At 39.6% G+C, this 20,123-nt stretch overlaps 1 protein-coding gene and 1 pseudogene across 1 annotated transcript; both read right to left on the bottom strand.

Moving 5' to 3' along the window:
• Window positions 1–946: 946 nt before the first annotated feature.
• On the bottom strand, window positions 947–20,117 carry Gskip (GSK3B interacting protein). Its single transcript, XM_047537244.1, has 3 exons — window positions 19,993–20,117; window positions 5,872–6,130; window positions 947–2,797 (listed from the first exon to the last, which is right to left on the bottom strand). Exons 2-3 carry the CDS (start codon window positions 6,127–6,129, stop codon window positions 2,636–2,638), a joined length of 420 nt encoding a protein of 139 aa, XP_047393200.1. The 5' UTR covers window position 6,130; window positions 19,993–20,117; the 3' UTR covers window positions 947–2,635.
• On the bottom strand, window positions 12,307–13,210 carry LOC124973039 (S-phase kinase-associated protein 1-like; annotated as a pseudogene).
• Window positions 20,118–20,123: the final 6 nt, after the last annotated feature.

Below are 20,123 nucleotides of genomic sequence, written 5' to 3'. Positions count from 1 at the left end.
ATCATTTGTTGAATCATTTTCCCACACCAGATTGCTACAGTATCATCAGTGCAAGATAAAATGTTTTTCATTTATTTATTCAAATTAGTAAGAGTAAAAATCTTTGTCATTGTTACTGATATTTCATCAATATATTCTCCAATTAAATGGAATAGAGCCCCCGACTAAATCCCAATATTTAAAAAAGAAATCATAAAATTACAGGTGAAATGGCCTGATTATTTTAAATTTTCCTTTCTGATATTCTTAATTGAGCATATTTCATGTTTTCTATTTTTAAAAATAGTTTTCAAGTGGGAGATGTGTATATTTTTTTCCCTGTGTTGATTGTATTTTTTGCCCATTCTTTTTTCTTTTTCTTATTCTCTTGTAAGAGTTATTTATCTAGAAGCTTCCCTCTCCCTGGTTTTTCTTGTAGGAGTGACAAGGCTTAATGTCTGCCTAAATTCTTTGTACTGTTTAGCTAATGGGGAGTTTTGTTGTGTTTGGTATTGGGAATGGAACTCGGAGGTGCTTTACCACTGAGCTATATCCCCACCTGTTTATTTTTGAGACAGGGTCTAAGTTGCTGAGGCTGGCTTCAAATTTGCAATCCTCCTGTCTCAGCCTCCTAGGGATTCCACACCTGCTGGGATTGCAGGTGTGTGTCACTGTGCCTGTTTTTTTTTTTTTTTTTTTTGAGATAGGGTCTTGCTCTATTGTGCAGGCTGTACTTGAACTTGCAATTCTCCTGCTTTGCCTTCTGAGTAGGTGGGATTACAGGCATGTGCCTCTGTACCCAGCAAAATGGAGGTTTTAATGTCTAGGTTTTCATCATGTACATCTTTGTGGTTTTACTAATATCCTCTCTTCCTGTTCCTCTTTCATGTTAATTAAAAAGGGCAACTCACTTGACTCATTTCAAATCAAAACGTATCAATGCAGAATTGAAAATGGAAACAGAAGCTCTTGGAATTAATCATTTATCACAAAATGAACAATATCAATTTTTAAACACAATTGCTTTTCTTCATACTTAACTCAAAAAATGAGTAAACAGAATTTTATTCAAACTTTACAAATATCATTTACATTTAGCCTGAGATTAAGCATGAGAAAGTTCAACCTGAAGTTAGACTTCATTGCCCAGTTAAGCGTCTGAAAATAAAGTTGAGAATGAACATGCATTATCAAACACAAAGCATTCCAGTGACATCTGACAATGGATAATGATAACAAGCTGAACTTTAATTTGCTCTGGTCCACATGATCCTTTTTCTTCCTTTTTTGGTGCTGGGATTAAAGCCCAGGACCTCACATGTGCTAGGCAAGTGCTCTAGCACTGGGACACACCCATAGCCCTCATGTGATCTTTGGAACCTAGAAATGCCTGTTTTTTGAATAATGACAAAAAAATCTGCAAATGACAAATTTATGAAGGTGTGTCTGGATGCAGAATTTTAGTTCAATATTTCTACAGCAGCTGCTTTAGGTGACTATTAAAAAAACTCCCCAATCCTTATTGTTCAACATGTACTTGAAAACAGGCAGCAGCATTGTACATTTTATTAAGTTTATAAATTTCAGTACCTGTAGTAAAATATAAAATACAGAGTATCTCTTTTTCAAATATTAAGTCTCTGAATGCTTCATTCATCCTTTGGTTTCAAACCCATACAATGCACTCATATTACACTGTACATTTAGCACTGAGATAGAACACTGTCCATCTACTGGGGAAGGAGAGGTGCCATGGGAATACCAAAGCACTATGTCATAGAAAGTAAACGCTGAAGCAAAAATACTTTCTGGATATATACTGTACATTATGTAAACAAACATTCAGAATAAGAATTAACACAGGCCAAAATATTGTCTTCCAGAGTCTTCTTTTAAATCACACACATTGAGGATGCTTTTTGTTGAGAATGAAGCCTGTTCCTATATTTGCTTATGTGCTTAGATATCTTGGAAACAAGTAATTATTACATTCATTTGCTAACGGTTTATCTTCTGCTTAGCTGGCTGGCTGTTGCAAACAAGGAATACAAGAACTACTTCAGTCCCTGTTTTTCATTTAATACTAGCTATAACATATAATTCACTCATATTTTTCAATTCATATTAGTAATATAAATAGATTAAGTGAAGCACTGAATTTCAAAATTTGTGCAGGGGAAACTAGTCAATAGTTTGTTTCCAATAAGGCCAGTAGCAAAATAATCACTACAAAGTCAGTCCAAGCTAGTAGTAAACCCCTGATTTAGCAGGCTGAATCCATGTTTGAAGTTAGTAATTCTAATTCCTATTACTGTGCAAATCTAGAATTTCATATGTAAAAGAGAGTGCTGGCAGCATCAAAGCCCTGTAATAAGAGAATGAAATACTGATTAGGTTCTGAGATGCAGAGAAATTATACGAAGAAATTTGATGTCCTATGATGGTGTCATAGCAATGGCCTCAGAATTCCTTTAATGAATCAAACTAAGACAACTGATTAGTCACTGATGTTCTAAGTCAAAAGCCTAAATCTGAAGCAAATGATAAACACACAGAACTAAAGAAGCATTTTCAATTATGACCATGTGCAAAACTTTCAAGTTTCATGTTAACATTCTGTACCAGCAGCAGCCCCCTCTGAAATGAAACAGCTTAGTCACGACTGTCCATCCCTTTTCAAAGCTTCCAGTCTCTGAAGCAGTGCATTTCCGAATGCTTCCCGGTAGGCAGGGCTGAGTGTATCCAACAGAGAGTAGACAGTTTCGTGATAGGGAGTCTGCAAATGATCGTCCACTTGGTCAAAAGCATAACCTACCACCTACAAAAGAAATGTACCAATGAGTTACATAATTCCTTTCCACCTTGGTTCAGGAAATGAAAACTGAGTGTTTACACAGTTGTTCTCAAACACAACCTTTAGTATTTAAGTAACTTATAATGTGAACAACCCCAGGAAAATATTTCCTATGGGATTCTTTTTTTCAGAATTTAAAAGGTTTGATTTACCCACTTCTGCTCCTAAAAGGGATATAGAGAAAGAGTTTAAAAAGTTACATACACAAAAATTTCATTTTCATATATCAAAACAAGCTTTTTTTACCTTACTTAATTCTACATATATTGATGGTCCACTACATTAAGGTGCTATAATAGATGACATCAATTCATATTTTATCATTATTTAGACTTTTTAAATAAAGTATTACAAAATTATTCCTATAAATGGTTTAATTTAAATAACGAATTAGCTGTATTAATTGTTTTTTTGTTAATACTTATTTGAGCACTTATTTGTTTCAATAACAACTTGGCTTTTAATTAGTGATGTGAAAGGTCACTTTCACCTAATACATTACTTATCTGATGGTGTGAAAGGGAACAAATGCTCAATCTATTGAGATAAATGGAAATGTTATTCTGTGTGATTTTTTTCCCCTTTAAGCATAGCTAAGCTTTTCTCCCTGACAAGATAATAAGATATATCATGGTTCACCAGTGCAGTAAGGGTAAAATTAATTTAGTTTTTGATCATTAAAACTTGTAAACCTCCATATACACTCTACATTTTGATGCATCTATTTAAGCCATAGAAGAAGTTCATGTTAGAAATAGAAGTTGAGTAATTAAAAAAATGAAATAAAACCAGAGGCAGACACCTAAGGAAGATGGATGACACCTCTTTGAGTCCACACCTGTATAGCACCCCCTGCTGTGGGGTACTCTCTGTCTGTTCCTCACTTATCCCTGCTAGACTGTGACCTTCCAAAGGTCAGGGGTCACATCTTTGTGGTTTGATTTCCAAGTGCTGATGCAGGATAGTTGCTGAATAACTGTTAGGTTGATCAGACTAAAAAATATGTGAAAACAGACTGACAACATACCAGTTTTTATGATTGATCCAGATCTTTGTGTCATTTATTAATTTAATAGTGCTATTTGTTTTAGTTCTTAATTTCTAGGCTATAAATAAAGAAGCAGTTCAGAGTAGACTGACTCAACCAAGATCACTCACATTAAAGATTTCTGAGTCTCCATCAGGATCCCTTCTTAGCTGTGTGCTGTGGTGCACGCCTGTAATCCCAGAGACTTGACAGGCTGAGGCAGGATGATCACACGTTTAAGGACAGTCTGGACAATTTAGCAAGACCCTGTTTTTTTAAAAAAACAAAACAAAACAAAACAAAACAAAAAAAAACTAAACTAAAAAGGGCTGGGGTTGTAGCTCAGTGTAGAGTGCCCTGAGTTCAATCCCGAGTAGCACAGAGGAAAAAACCCCTTCAACCTCACTATAGCCACCCTAGAATTAGCCAAAACCAAGAGAGATTTACCTTGGTTATTTATCTCTAAATCTGATTTGCGTGTTTGTCTTTAAAATCCATTTTTGTCCTTACTTTTGATTTGCCTGTTTGTATTTAAGATCCACTACAGTTTTTAGTACAAATTATGAAATTTTGGAAGGGGTGCATAAAAATTGGTGGATGCAGGGCTGGGGAAGCAGCTCAGCGGTAGAGCACTTGCCTAGTGTGTGCAAGGCCTGGGCTTGATCCCCAGGTGAATGCAGGTACTACTACTAAAGCAGCTACCTCTGTGGGTTGTGAGGAAACTGGGAACAGTGAAAATGCTGGCCATGACCCTGTCATGGAACATACAGCACCTAGAAGTCATCTGAAGAAAACTGGATCCAGGAGACAAAGAGAGGCTTGTGCATTTGTTTGATGTATTATCTGATGGTACTCTACTATGCACAGGCTTTGTCTTCCACCTTATGATTATACGCAACCACTCGAACAGACATAAAAACGCAGGAAACTCAGATTGCAGGTTGGTTAGTAGAAACTAATTTTAGATTTTAATGTCTATCCTTTTATTTAGTAAGTCAAAGATTTTCATAATATAATATCCCCTCAGCCCCCACTAGTACTGGGGATTGAACCCAGGGCCTCACACACTCTAGGCAAGTCCCAAGTCACATCCCTGACCCTTTTGTATTTTAAGACAATGTCTCATTAAGTACCTAGCCTGATCTCAAACTAGCCATCCTTCTGCCTCAGCCTCCCAAGTTGCTAGGATAACTGGTGTGTGGTACTAAGTCTTTTCGTTGTAAAGCTGCTCTCAGTTGATGTTTTTTATTATCCTAAATTTATAATTCTGGTTAAAAGATGTGGAAAGGTCAATCTGTCTGGAAGATCTTATAACAGATTCTTGTAATAAGGGGACAATAGGACACTCTTGGAAATTTGGAGGTACAATGTTATTCTCTGATTTTTTTGGTACCAGAAATTGAATGCAGAGGCATTTAACCCTTGAGCCACATCCGAAGCCCTTTTTATATTTTACTTTGAGACAATGTTTTGCTAAGTTGCTTAGGGCCTTGCTAAGTTGCTGAGGCTGGCTTTGAACTTGTGATCTTCCTGCCTCAGCCTCCAGAGTTGCTGGGATTACATGCTTGTGCTGCCACTCCCAGACTTTCTGATTTAATTCTAATCCAAGAGCTGGGAAACAATATGGACAAGTACTTTGTATTAACAGAAGAGACATTTATAAGACGTGCACGAAGATCCTACGTAGACTGCAAAACTCATTGATTGCAGAGAATGCATTATTTTGGTGGACACATTTAGCCACAGATGAAAAATAAATTAGTTTTGGGAGTGATGATTAAAGCAACATAATACCTTGCAAGTAGAATTTTGTCTTTTTTCAAAAAATTCAATTTCTCATGATCAAAAGACTTTAAAAATTCCTAAGATAAAGGTTTCTTTAAGAGTTTGGAAGTTACTGAATGTCTAATTTTTACAGTGAACACCACTCCCATCCCTTCTGCCCCCTCCTTTTTCGAAAAGGTGGTAAAGATACGCTTTAGTGTGTGGTATGAAAAGAAAAATGAGTTACCCTAAGTCCTGCTTCAGTGAGCTCCAGGCAGTATCTGTTCCTTTCCTTTGTTTCCACATTGATGTAGGCCACGTCGTCTGCGCAGCGCAGGCTTTTTGAGACAAACATGTTGTTAACAGCGAAGAGAACGTCATTTACCACGGCTTCGGCTTCCAGCCTCATGTCTTTCATATCGGTTCCTTCGAAGCCATTAAGCTCTGAACCTTCCTCGAATCCTGACATACTGCTTAGCTCCATGGGATTACAGTCCGTTTCCATTCTACAAAAAGGCAGATATAATTTTTTTTCTTTACAGAAAGACATTCAAAGTATTGTTTGTTTAAAATAGCTATACACTTGCGACTTGGCATGAAACACGTAAGTAGTTAACAATTTTTAGGCAGAATACTGTCTAAAATCATTTCCAGTAGTTTTTACAGTAAAATTACAGATACCTTTGGATCAAAAAAAGGATCTTTCTTCCCCACTTTCCCCCAAAAGATTAATTCCCATATTGATAAGCATGTTATAGTTTTTGGCTATTTTGAATAATGGTTCGGTAAAAAGACTATGCACACTTATTTTGAATGTGTGATTATTTCTCTAGGAGAGATTCAGAACTGGAACTGCAGAGTCAAAGAACATGCTGACTTTAATTTTCAACAGGCACTGCACTTCACGCTTCAAAGGAGGTGTACTGATCACACACCCACCAACAGAACAGGCGTCTGCTCTTTTTTTCAAAACACTCTTTCCAATCCTCTCTGATTTTTGCCAACTTAAGAGGCGAAGAATGAGAGTTCATGATGTTACTATGATTTCTTAAGCAAACACTTTCCGGCTGTTTAGAGTGGGCTTTTAGTTCTAAGATCATAAAGGGCAGACATGCAGAGGAACCCAGGCCGCCTGAAGTTCCGTTCAAGTCCTCGCCTATGACAACACTCGGCCTCCTCCTGTTCACAGACTGTGAACACAACTGTGTGAGAAGGCCCTCCTCAACCCAGGACAACATCTGAAAAATCCCTAGCAGGCTTCTAAATTCTCATATTTGCATTTAACTCTTTAGTTAGCCTGGGATTTATTTTCTGTATCTTTATTTTGCAAAAGGCCAGCCTATAATCCTAACACATTTACTGAAAAACTTGTCTTTTTACCACTTATTTGAACTGGTCCAAATATTTAAAAAAATGACATTTCTCATGCCAACTTGATCCAATATTGCTGCCAGGCTGCTACACAGTTCTAGCATTTCATCTGTGACTGGGGTTAAAAAAGATTTTCCTGGCAGTGAGTTATATTAAATTTTGAAATGTAGGAATAAAAAAAGTTGATAAATGTGAAAATGTGTAGGACTGTAAAAAAGGCTCTGGAGAATAGGATCCCGTACGTACTTTATACCTGGCAGGCTTTAAGTTAAGGCCTTCCTGTCTGATAGGGATAAGCACGGCCATCCTGGAGGCAGGACGCTCTTCACACGTCCCCCACTGGCACTCCCTCCGTCTACCTGTGCACCGCACTGTGGTCGAGGTCTAACGCTCCCCTCTGCTGAGCAGGAGAGCAGAGACTAGGGAGTAAGAAACTCATTTCCTAAGAGGAGCTTCTTAACCTTTTTTTCTGACAATGCTGAGGACCTGTATGAACATTCTTGTTTATACCATTTGTTGGTTATGCGGGATATTCCATCTCTTTTTCTAAAGTCACTCACTTGTGCCCTTTCTGTGACATCCAAAATGCTTTAAGCTGGTAATCCTCAGCCTCTGCTGCTCACTAGAACTGCCTGGCAGAGCATATATGAATAGCTGCACTGGCCCCACTGCAGAGAAATGGAACCCGGATCCCCGGGGAAGGGTGGTTTTTCAGAGCTCCTGGGTGATTCTGCTGTGCAGCTCCTGATCTAAATTACCAGCAAAAGGCTTAAGGAGACAGAGATCCTATAGCTGCATGTCATCTGCACATTATTAAAGCCAAAACTACTTGCTAAAGGCAACTTACGAAAATTAAATCCTCCATTCTATCTCAGCTAATAATGTTTAAGGATCCTTTGTCTCCCACAGCACTTTATATAACTAGCCACTCACTGCTGACAACACAAGACAATTGCAAAATGATCAATTACTGCTGAAGCAATCTTTCAGGTGGCTAAAATCTAAACTGATTTACTATAGACGTGAAAACAAAAATAATTGGTTTAATAAAAATTTCAACCTTCCTCTTAGTATCATCAATATGCTGCTTCATATCACAGTTGGTTTTATACATAAGCTATGAGCATGTTTTATATTTTTGCAATTTAGTTTTGAAGGTTTTGAAATGTGCTTGTCCACTATAAATCTCTAAACATCATGAATGTCATTTTAATTTTACTAAAGTGACCGAGTACTTCAATTACTTATAAGAAATAATCATCATTATTTGAAAGAAATGTTTTATTTGAGAATGTCTGACAGTTTATAAAGTCTTCTTCAGTGTGTTTAGGACCTTAACGATCGGAAATGATGAAGAATCTGGTGCCAGAATGGAAGAAATTCTCGCAGGTCGGCAAAGCAGGTCACCAAATCGTTGCTGTGCGATAATCAGCACCAAGCTGCAGAAGAGAAAGACCTGCCCTGAGACCGTTACAACTCTCAGAAGCCTTTCTCCAAGATGCCTTTTGATGAAGGCATAACATTCACACTTCTTGTTGCTGGGGGACATGAGGATCGAAACCAGGCGAGGTGGAGATGAGGCAAGTGCTCTACCACTGAGCCACATCTCCAGTCCTTTTCATTTTTTCATGTTGAGACAGGGTCTTGCAAAGTTTCCCATGCTGGTTTCGAGCTTCTATCCTCCCGTCTCAGCCTCCCAAGTCACTAAGATTACAGGTATGTGCCATCTCACCTGGCAAAATTATTCAGAACTTTTCATGATACACGTTAATATATTTTACTACTGAAGCATACAAATAACATTTTAAACTATGATTACAATCTAGTTTTTCTAACAGGCTGTAACAGACTCTTATTTATCAATATCCTTTCCTGACTTTCCGAGGGGGTAGGGAGGGAAAGCCGTGAGACCTGGGAGATGGTGGCACCACGGTCCTCAGAGCTCTTGTTGGGGTTCTTGATGGGGCTCCAGCTCTGCAGTTGCTCCCTGGCTAGTGGCTTTGGTTTCAGTTTGGCTATTTCACATAACATGCCCCAGGCCTGCTTGCAGAATAGGTACCTTTGCTAGTGTAATCTCCTTTGCCACTGCCAATGACAGCTGGGTATCCGCCAAATCATTCCCTGCCAAAACAACGTTCCCAATGGGGAGGACAACATTCCCAAGCTGCTTCAAGTGTAGAATTTTAATGATTTGTAAGGCATATCTTCACCCTGCGTCACTTCCTCCACCCATTACCGGTAGGCGAACTGTTGATGGCCCCTACACAAACCACGGGGATAAGATTTCACCCACCCAGCACTGTCAGACTTGATTCTTTCATTCTTTCTTCTACTTTGTTCAAAAGCGTATCAATTTCTTCCTCATCTTGTGCATCGCTATAGTGATTCTGAAGGACCAGCAGCACAACACAAATCCATGTGGACAAACTGTCAAACTGGCAAAGCTGCTATTTTGGTGTACGTTGCTAAATAGCCATGGTCCTGCAAGTGTGCACCAATGCCACCATCCCCTGCTCCTGCAAAGTGTCCTGGAGGCCTTTTAGAACAATCTTGTCGACAGTTCGGCACCGAGGACGAAGGTGAGTGTGCTGTGCCGTGCTGCTGCTGTAGTGAGGCCAGGCCTGTGCCATGCCTGGGCCTGCGGAAGATGGGGCGCTACAGCCTGGCCCGCCTCCTAAACGCTCTAACAACTTTCAGCATCACCACACTGAAGACCATGCTTCTAGCACGTGACCCTTTGAGGACACACTCAGACCATACCCAGGCCATCGTGGCTGGTGGAGAAGCGGAGCACTGAGTGCCAGGGAAGCAGTGTCCACATTTCTGATGCCACACAGCATGAGTGAAAGCACTCTGAGCAGACACCCAATTATTTGTACTTACAAACATATCTTAACATAATTGAAATATTGAAAACATGTAAACATGCCAAATGGGTATTTAAGCTAGGGAAGGTAAACATGAAATACAGACATGTTTTCTTCCTTCTTCTCATATTGAACTGGTAGTTTTATTGAGGTTTGATTTTAACAAGTGTGTCAGGGAGAGAGATCACAGAAAAGGGTGAAGCCCAGGGGGCAATTCAGGATGCTTACTGGTACCTTATGGTCTAATTTAGGAAATAAAACAGGCATGAGGAATATTTATACAAATATTAAAGCCACAAACCAAACACATCATAATTACAACCAAAGAAATGTCCTTAACTGAGAATGGCTGATAATCACAGAAAACTATGATATGCCTTGGACCTACTATGACCTTTACCACTACACTTGTGGAACTTGGAGGTTGGCCACATAACCTCATTGGGCTCGTGGCATTCTCATCTATAAAATAAGGGAAATGGACAGGAAAATCTATTTTAAGCGCTCTAACATTGCATCGTTATGATGAGGTTCAACTTATGAATAGGTCGAAACTGGTCTGGAATGAGCCCGGATACAGTTAAGGAGAGCAGAGAGGCCTTGAGTGTCTCTTCCCGGGGAACAGAGGACAAGCACAGTTTTGCATAGGGCATGGCAAGATGTGTAAGGAGACTAGGCTAGGTGACATACAAAGAAACTGTTAATGGCATGCTGGATGGGCACAGATGGCTATTTGATAGGGTGCTGATACCTAGACAGGGGGAATTTGATTTTGAAATAAGAAGCTGTTTTAAGGTCTTGAGAATGAAAATAAGTCTATATATGAAGTCTGTATACTTGCAGCATATAGTTTGGTCCTGTTTTTTAAATCCAATCTGGCAACCTTTACATTTTAATTGGGGTTGTTTAGACCATTTACATTTAGTACGGTTACTGTAATTATTGGTATTAAGTTTAAATTTACTATCTTGCTTTTTGTCTGTATTTTATTTCCTTTTCTTTATCTTTCTGCCTATTTGGACTGGCCACTTTTTAGGATTTCTTTGGTGGCTTATCAAATATGATTTTTTGTGGTGTGTTTTTGTTGGTTGCTTTAGCTTACAGTATACATCTTTAATTTATTGCCATGTACCTTCAATAGATATACCATTTTGTGTATAAGAACCTTAAAAGAGTATACTATATACTTTATCATGTATCTTCTATATGTGTTAAAAACTTCATAATAAACTTTTTTCAAAGAGATTCAGGAAATAAGCAAAAGTATTTTATATTTAATCATGTAGTTATTATTTCTGATGCTACTTATTCCTTTGTGTTGATCTACATCTATATATATGATCTGTGTATATTCTGCTAAAAGGACTTCCTTTGACATTTCCTGCAGTACACATCTGCTGTTGATGAATTCTTTCAGCTTTGGTGTATTTGAACAAGTCTTCCTTTCATCTTTATTTTTAAGAGATATTTTGCTGCATATAGAATCTGAGATTGACAGTTGTCTTTCAAATCTTTAAAAGATGTTTTTCTGCTCTCATGTTGCTCACACTGCTTCCCATGAGAACTCTGGTAACACAGTTATCATTGTACTTCTTGGTATACTTTTCCCACGCTTCCTTGGCTTGGGGTTTGTTAAGATCCTTGTGTCTGTGGGTTTATAGTCTTCAACAAATTTGGGGAAATTTTGGCAGCCATTATTTCAAACTTTCATCTGTTCCTCTTTTCTTGGAGACTCTAATGTTGTGTATTGTTACAGCTGAGAGTACTCTATTCCTCACTGCTTTGTTCAGTTTTTCAGTCTTTTGTGTTCATACTGAATGATGTCTACTGCTATATCTTCAAGTTTGCAAATTTTTTCTTCTGTGACATCTAATTTTTTAAACAAACCTTTCAACGTCTCTGCTTATTTAATATTTTTGAACTTATGAAACAGTTGTTTTAAAATATCCTGTCTAGTGATTTCATTGTGTGTGTGTGTGTTTTGGTTAGTTTCAATTGACCGACTTTCCCTCCCCATTTTGGGTTATAGTGTGCTGCTCTGCATGCTTGGTGATTTTTTTTTAAAGTTGTCTTTTTTAATTGAAAAGTTACCAAATTGTACATTTCTCCCCACTAAATCTGCAAACTGGATAATAACCGAGTCTGTAAGCAACATATTCAAAGCCAAGATTTAAAACAAACAAACAAACAAACCCAAGTCCTCTGGTTCAATTAAGGGACCCTGCCACATACAGGCTACTCAATTGCAGTGGTACTGACCAACTCCAGGAGGCTAGAAGACATCCTAACACTACCAGCTGAAAACATTTACTTCAAGTAGCCTTTGTCCAGCTTCCAACTCATGAGTAGAGATAATATTTTGTTAATTGTACTTCAGAAAACTTTTTGCAAGTTGTTTTATTTACAATGCCACATTTTAAAAGCTCTGTAAAGTTAAATGGACAATAAACTAGGCAGAGATTGCTTTACAAAATGAGGGAAAGCCCAAAATGCCACTTCCGACAGAGAGAACCCACAGTTCAGTTTTATTCAAAGAAAAAAGAAACTCTCCTACCAGAAGAAATGCAGTCATAGGTTTGGAGTCTGTACTCACTACACATGCAATAAGACAATATTACGCTAATACCAGTGATTGCTGCTGCATTTGTCTACTGTTAACAACTGTAAACAGAGCAGTGCAAATAGCATTTGGACAATCCTTTGTGTTACAGTGTCAGGTACAACATTTCACTTCTCTTCACATCCCTGGTTCTCCTTACGTACCTGGGCTTCCTCCTCTTTAGTAAAGTCATTTTTGATATTGAAGGTTTTGCGAATCTCCTTAGGAGTTTTCCCCTTGATCCTAATGTCAACAGTCTTGCGTGTAACATCAAGCAAACCTTTGATGTCTAAGTAGTTTGCAGCCAGAATAAGTTCAAAAAGTGTTCCTTGGTCAACTTTCAGGAATTCTTGGTCCCAAACAGGGATATCATCTGTTCGATTTTCTTTGTTCTCTTCATCCTCAGGAGGAGGGGGGTCCTCCTTGTGACGTGTGCACACTGAATGACCTTTTATAATATTGCTGCATTAACATTTGGTAGAGAAACTGGGTCATCATCTCCATCATCCATTCCCAAATCTTCTACATGGTCTTTTTTTAAAAAAATATTTTTAGTTGTAGATGGACACAATTCCTTTTTATTTATTTGTTTTTATGTGGTGCTAAGGATCAAACCCAGTGCCTCACAGGAGTCACTGAGCCACAACCCCAGCCCCCAACAAGGTCTTGATTATCACAGATTTTTTGGCAATTTCTACATCAGCTTCAAATATCTCCCCATCAGAACTCTACAACTTAATTGAGGGCATGGTGTTTGGTCTCAAGAAGACGGTGGGCCAGAGGCTGATGGGAGCGGGCGGTGTCCACACAAGGAAAGGAAAAGGTGCAGGATAAGGCCACTCTGCTTGGTGATTTTTGAATGGATGCCAGACCCTGTGCATTTGGTGTTGGATATTTTATATTTCTATTAATAATGTTGAGCATTGTTCTGGAATGATTTATCTGGAATCAGCTTCATTTTCTGAGCCTTGTTCTAAGCCTTATCTTCTATTAGGCATCAATGCTTCATTCAGTTTCTGGTTAATTTTGCTCCACTACAGTCAAAGCTTTTCCGAGTACTCTACCCAATGCCTTGTGAATTCTGTGCACCAGGAACAGGAACTCTCTCTGGTCCCGCTTTAGCTCAGAAAATTGTTTCCTCTAGTTCTTTTGGGTAGTTCTTTTCTTCCCTTCAGATAATGTCCTCACAGCAATAAGCTGATCAATATTCAGCTAGAGGCTCAAGGGGGGCGCTCTGTGAAGCTCTCTGCTTCCTAACACTCTGTCCGAGCTGCCTGGGCTTTCCTGAACTCCTAGCACCACGTCTTCCATTGAGGGAGACCACCAGACTTTACCTGGGTTTTCCTTCCAAGTGCCATGTTTAAAACCTTCCCAGGCAATAAACTAGAACAGTAGGCTCATCTGGCTTACATGTTGCTTCTCAGGGATCACTGTCCATTACTGATGCCCCCAATACTGCTTCATATATTTTTGCCAATCTGGTTGTTTAAGGTGTGAGGGTCCTGTCACTCTACCTTGGCTAGACGTAGAAATCCCACCATTTTTGCAATCCTATTTCATCAGTTTTTCTTTCACTGACTTTGGTCTTGCCTATACGTCTCTAATTCACCTTTACCATTTTGTGGATTCCTTCATTAATGAGATAAATCCATGCTTATTTATTTATTTTTGGTGGTACTAGGGATTGAACTCAGGGCCACGTGACTGCTAGGCAGATTAATTAAATAAGTTTATGACACATGGTTGCTTTATGTTTCCATAAGATAACCTTTTTTTCTTCACAGTGCTAGGGACTAAACCCAGGGCCTCATACAGGTTAGGCAAGTGCTCTACCACTGAGCTACATCTCCAGCTCTAGATTCATGTTTTTAACTTAAAAAATATATTTTGACACTACTTTGAAGACTAATCCTTCAAAGTTCAACTCAGACATCTTCCAGGGTTCTGGGTCTGACCTAGGAGAGATCACCATATCCCCTACCCAGCGTCTCTGCATGGTGCTACTGTACTTACCAAACCTCATAACCAACAATTTTTGTGTCTATATTACTACATACCCATGAAGCTGGGGGCCTGTGATGTCTACACCACTAGCACAGGATCTGCAGAAAGGTCTTTTTGAATGAATAAGCCACAGAAAAATTCTACCTCTCTGCTCCTCAAGTTGTGGTACTGAGCTCTGTGAAGAGGGGAATGCAAAGTCACAGGACATGTATGATAACATTCTTAGAAAATACACGTCACTCTTCAGTATCAATATTATGCAGTATGATGCAAAACTGACTTGAATTAAAAAAAAAAAGAAAAAAATGTTTGGAAGTGTCCAGCCACATTCTCTTTAGGTTACACCCCTATCTCTGGGGTTTCCTTTGCCCTGTGATAGGAGTATTTGAGTAAAACCATCCGCCCTATCCCAAGGGATTAGAGTCCCTGTACCCTGCAGTATGAAGTTAACAGGCCGAGGAAGGAGCTGGGAGAAGGGTGCAGGTTAGCACTGAGCTAGGCATCCTCCAAGTCCTCACAACTCTTCCCACTTCACTTACGCTCCTGTTTTTATTAAAAGTAAAGGTGTAGGGTTGGGGAGATAGCTCAGTTGGTAGAGTGCTTGCCTCCCAAGCACAAGGCCCTGGGTTCGATCGCCAGCACCACAAAAAAAAAAAAAAACAAAAAAAACCAAAAAGTGAAGGTGGCTGGGTGTGCTGGCACATGCCTTGATTCCCAGCTACTTAGGAGGTTAAGGTAGGAGGATCATAAATTCAAAGCCAGCCTCAGCAACTAAGGGAGGTCCTATGCAACTTTGAGAAACCCTAAAAATAAAAAGGATTGGGGATGTATCTCAGGGGTAAAGCATCCCTGGGTTCAATCCCAGTTTATATATAAAAAAAAAAAAGTAATTGTTGGTAGTTTTAATCTTTTACTATTTCTAGTAAAATGAAAAGGTATTATGTTTGCAGTAAGAAAAACAAGATTTGTTGACATAATGGAAAGTACAGGTGTGGAATCAGAAACATTTTTCGTAGAACAGCTATATTATTATTAAGATAAAGTCGGGGCTGGGGTTGTGGTTCAGTGGTAGAGCACTTGCCTAGCACATGTGAGGCACTGAGTTCGATCCTCAACACCACATTAAAAAAATAAATAAATAAAGGTATTGTGTCCACCTGCAACTTAAAAAAAAATAAAAAGATAAAGTAACTGGTAGTATCCATTTCAAATGAGAGGTTTGGACTTATACTATTTCAAATAATCTGAAAGTAAAGATGAATAAAGATTATAATTGGTAACATTTAGAATTTAGGCAAAGTTAAAACTTAGTTTAGTTTTTATTTTCTGAAATACAACATTCACATCTGTTTTCAATAGCTCACATATACTTTTCAAATTAAAATTTTAAATCAATCATTTGCAATTAATTTGTAAAAAATGGTTATCTTTCACTTATGCACTGATCTGTAAAATTACTTTGCACCCACCTTTCAGCAAGGAAAGAGACAAACACATAACCTAGTCGCAAATCAAGCCAAGAGAATGGTGGTGTGTTTTCCGGATTGAGGCAGGAGCTCCCGGTGAAGAAACACATTGTGCTAATTTGAGAAGTTTTAAAACTATAAACAGCAACATTCTGCCTCTGTAAACTTTTCTTCAAAACCAGAGATTGTAAATGAAGTTCTTAAAAAGAATCTCAAACACTAAATGCTTTAAAATAATCCAGCAATTAATTACTGTTTCTTATTACTATATAACCCTCTAGGAAATAAGCATTACTTGGCACTATATTTAAATGAAGCACATTCTAACCGATATAAAACAAATTAATATAGATAAAACAGAAAAGCTCACTGCTTCCCATTTAAACCCTACACTGGTTCTCTACCAGAGTCTGGGCAATATTCTGTTGTCAATAAAACCTTCAAAAATTGTAATTCATTATAATTGCTCTCAATCATTCTGGTAGATTGCATCACCTTGTATAAAGTTTCCAAAAATGATTCCTTAAAACATCATGAATTATTCAGGGTTCTGTTCTTTCTCCATTTGATGGTATAATTTTTGGGCTGTGCTAAATAAGTGTTTTTGTGTCTTTGGAGGATTCATGAAATTGGTTAGCAAGATACTGATTACTAAATCCCTTATTCTCCACTTAATTTACTTGACTTAATTTTGTTTCACCACAAATTCAAAGCATCAAAGGCCTGGAAAAAAACTGTCGAGGTGAGCTTTGTCCTTAATGAGGAAAATGAGCAGAGTGACAGTTATGTGCATGCCTGGCAAGAAAGATTTCAAGAGTGGTACAAAGATGACAAATGCTCACTTTGAAACAAAGTTTAGCTTTTCAGTTGGCTATAATTACAACAGCTGAGGACTGGGGTGCAGCATCTTAATCACTATCACTTTTCCTGGCACTATATACAACAATCTGGAAAATTCTCCTAACGCTAACAAGAAGTGGTCAGCATGATGTGGCTGATAGGCTCTCAAGCTGGCTGATGGGGCTGACTCTCAGCTCTATCATTTAGTTAGTTTGTGACTCAGGGTCAGATGTTTTAGTCTCTCAGTTACATATATCTCCTAAAAGGGAGCTAACAGTAACGTCTACCTTAAAGTGACATTGATAGAACTAAGTGACAACATACAGAAAGTGCTTAGGATGGTGCAGTGTGCATGCTAAGTTCAAGAAATAGCACCTGTTAATTATTATTAAAACATTTTTAAAGAAGGTGGTGCTGTCCTGAAACTCCAGGCGTTCATCTCTACATTATAGGGTGGTGGCTGCTACTGTTGTTTTGTAGGACTTCTTCAAAGAGACCTCTGATATTGCAGTCTTGACAACACATCCTGTTCCTCAGGTGTAAGTCTTAAAAAAGGTCCATAACCTCTTATTAGCTTCTTTTATTTCACTTGATAGCAGGGATTTCTTTGAAGGATGATTATTTTGAAATGACCCATTTTGTCTGTGATATACGCAACTTTTGTCATTTCAAACCTCTTTATGTAATTCTTAAAAAGTTCACAATATTTGGTTGGGTAATTATTTTCATCTTCCTCAATTAATGCTGGGTGTTAACATTTTGTGCTAGTAGCTGTCTTTTATAAAACAAAAATAGGACTGTGACTTGGGATGAGTTTGGATTCATTGGTGCTAACCATATAACAAAAACATTTAACATTTATGTTGAATTTCTCCTAGAAACCATGAAATGTAAAAGACAACACAGTTAACACTTTCAGTGGAGTATGTCTGTTATTGCAAAATCTTTGGTTTTTATTTTTCTTTCTGAGAGTTGAAGTTACAGGCATCCTGTGAATAAAAATCCACATTGCAAAAGAAACCACTTATTTAACAGTTACTGAAAAAAGTCTCATCCATCTGTCAAAATTCCAGTCTAAATCTTCCAAGGCCTATTTCACTGCCAGATGAGATCCCTACCTTAGACTATTCATACCACTTTGTTAATACTCCTTTTATGGCCAGGGTTATAATTATTACTCACAAACATGTATTAATATCTTTAAATATATTATATATAGGTAGAGAGAGAGAGAGAGAGAGAGAGAGAGAAACCCAACTGCTTCTAACCATCTTCACTGTTGCCCCTGTTCCACAGTACTGTTTGGACTGCAGTATGGATTACTGTACATCCTCCTAACTGGATCTTGCTATGTTCATATGGCCCCAACCCCCACACCAGGCTATTTTCAACACAGTAGTTAGTATGACCTTGTAAAAAGGTAGGCCAGTTTATGTCACTTTTCTTGTTAGACCTGCTTCACCCAGAGCAGAGTCCTAATAATGGTCTACAAGGTCCTGTAGGACCTGTTCCCAACTCCATATGCCTTGCTTCCTAGCTTACTCCTAGACTGCTAAAAGGCAATATTATAAGAGGCCTGCTCATTTCTGTAAAGGCAAATCCCTCCCCTCACTTCTATCTCAAATCCCTTTACATTGCTTTATTTTTTTCTATAGCACTTACCACATGACACATTATTCATTTGATTTGCTCATTCCCTCTTCCTTCAATAAAATGTAAGCTCCATGAAGGCAGGAACAATCTGTTTACTGCTGTAGTCCCAGTGCTTAGAATAGCCCCTGACATACAGCAGGCAATTATTAAATACTAAATACACAACTGGCCCTTCTACTTCAGCCCCTGACTCACTCACTCTCTTTTTGATGCTGGGGAATGAAACCAGGGCCACCTGCATGCTAAAGACAACTCTACCACTGAGCTGCACACCTGATTTTTCTTTACGCTTTTCATATCACCGAGTGCAGTGTCTTTCATTTAAAGGACTCTAAACATATATTTTGAAATAACTTTATTTTGCTTATTTTTTATGTGGTGTTGAGGATGGAGACCAGTGCCTCACACGTGCTAGGCAAGCACTCTTACCACTGAGATACAACCCCAACCCTTAATAGATATTTTTAAATGAATGAATAGCAAGGGAATTGAAGTTATTGGGAATAATTTGGGAAGACATCTACAAAGAGTGAGGGCATCAACAATCCAAGCCACTACATACACTGGAGAGCACGCTGGTTCTAAAATGGAAAGGATAACCAAGATTTGTTTTTTTGTATTCATCAACATTTCGAGGCTATGTTAACATTCATGAAATACTAAGAAAATAGTAAATATTTAACTCCTTAAATGGTCATCTTAATTCACTATCCTTAATTAACCAGATGTATGTTTCAGGGCTGTGTTTCGGTTCCTGCCCAACTCACATCATTTAATCTTCCTAAAAATCCTTGGAGGTAAGATATTAATATGCTCACACTTAGCCAAGAGTCAACGTAGGCTGAGAGAGGACAGTGGCCGGTTCAAGGTGGTTCTGCGACCAAGCGACAGTGTCAGAATTCTAATCCAGGACAGCTGACTTCCCGGCCACCCGCACCCCGGCCTAGGGGCTTGACTAACTTAAGAGCCGGCTCCGCCTCTGCAGGAGTTGCCTCCTACAGGGCAGAAACAGGATTGCGCAGATGCCCAGGACAGCGAATTCTTCACCCAGGTCCCCGAGGGGTCGGGAGGCTCTGGCATTTATAAAGAAAGCAGTTTTGCCACAAATGCCTCGAGACCCCAAGTTTCCCGGTCACTGGTGTAGGTGTGGCACACCCAGGAAGGACTGAGTACACGACAGGCGCTTTGCAAACTGCAAACCACCGGACGAAGAGTAACCAAGAGGAAGCTGCGGAAACAATGCCCGCAGGAGGCTCGGGACCGGCAACTTGCTGACAATGGCACCGGTCGATATTCCCGCGGCGGGCGGGACGCCGACGGCCGCCAGTTCTTACAGTGGAGGCGGCCGCGCCCGGAGCAGCGGTTCCCGGGGGGCCAGCGTCTGAGCGACCCCGCCAGCCCAGGCCGGACCCGCCCCCAGACCCCTCTCAGCGCGGACACCGGGCCCGCTGCCCGTCGCCCCTGACCACCCAGTCCAGGCGCCGCGAGGGGGTGCGGAGGGCTCCGCCCTACCCGCAGCTCGCCCGGCGGCCGCCCGATCGCCCGCAGCTCGCCGCACCACAGCTCACCTGCGCGCGCCCCGCGTCCTCCTCTTCCTCCCTGCGAGGGCGTCTGGAGCCGACCCGCGGCGCCAGCCCCGCCCCCGCCCCCGCACCACCCTGGCCCCGCCCCCGGGCCGCCGGAAGAGCTCGGCCCGGGG

The sequence above is a fragment of the Sciurus carolinensis genome, chromosome 2 (assembly GCF_902686445.1).
Source record: "Sciurus carolinensis chromosome 2, mSciCar1.2, whole genome shotgun sequence".
In the NCBI taxonomy this organism is placed as follows: domain Eukaryota; kingdom Metazoa; phylum Chordata; class Mammalia; order Rodentia; family Sciuridae; genus Sciurus; species Sciurus carolinensis.
This window is presented reverse-complemented; position numbering and strand designations above follow the sequence as displayed.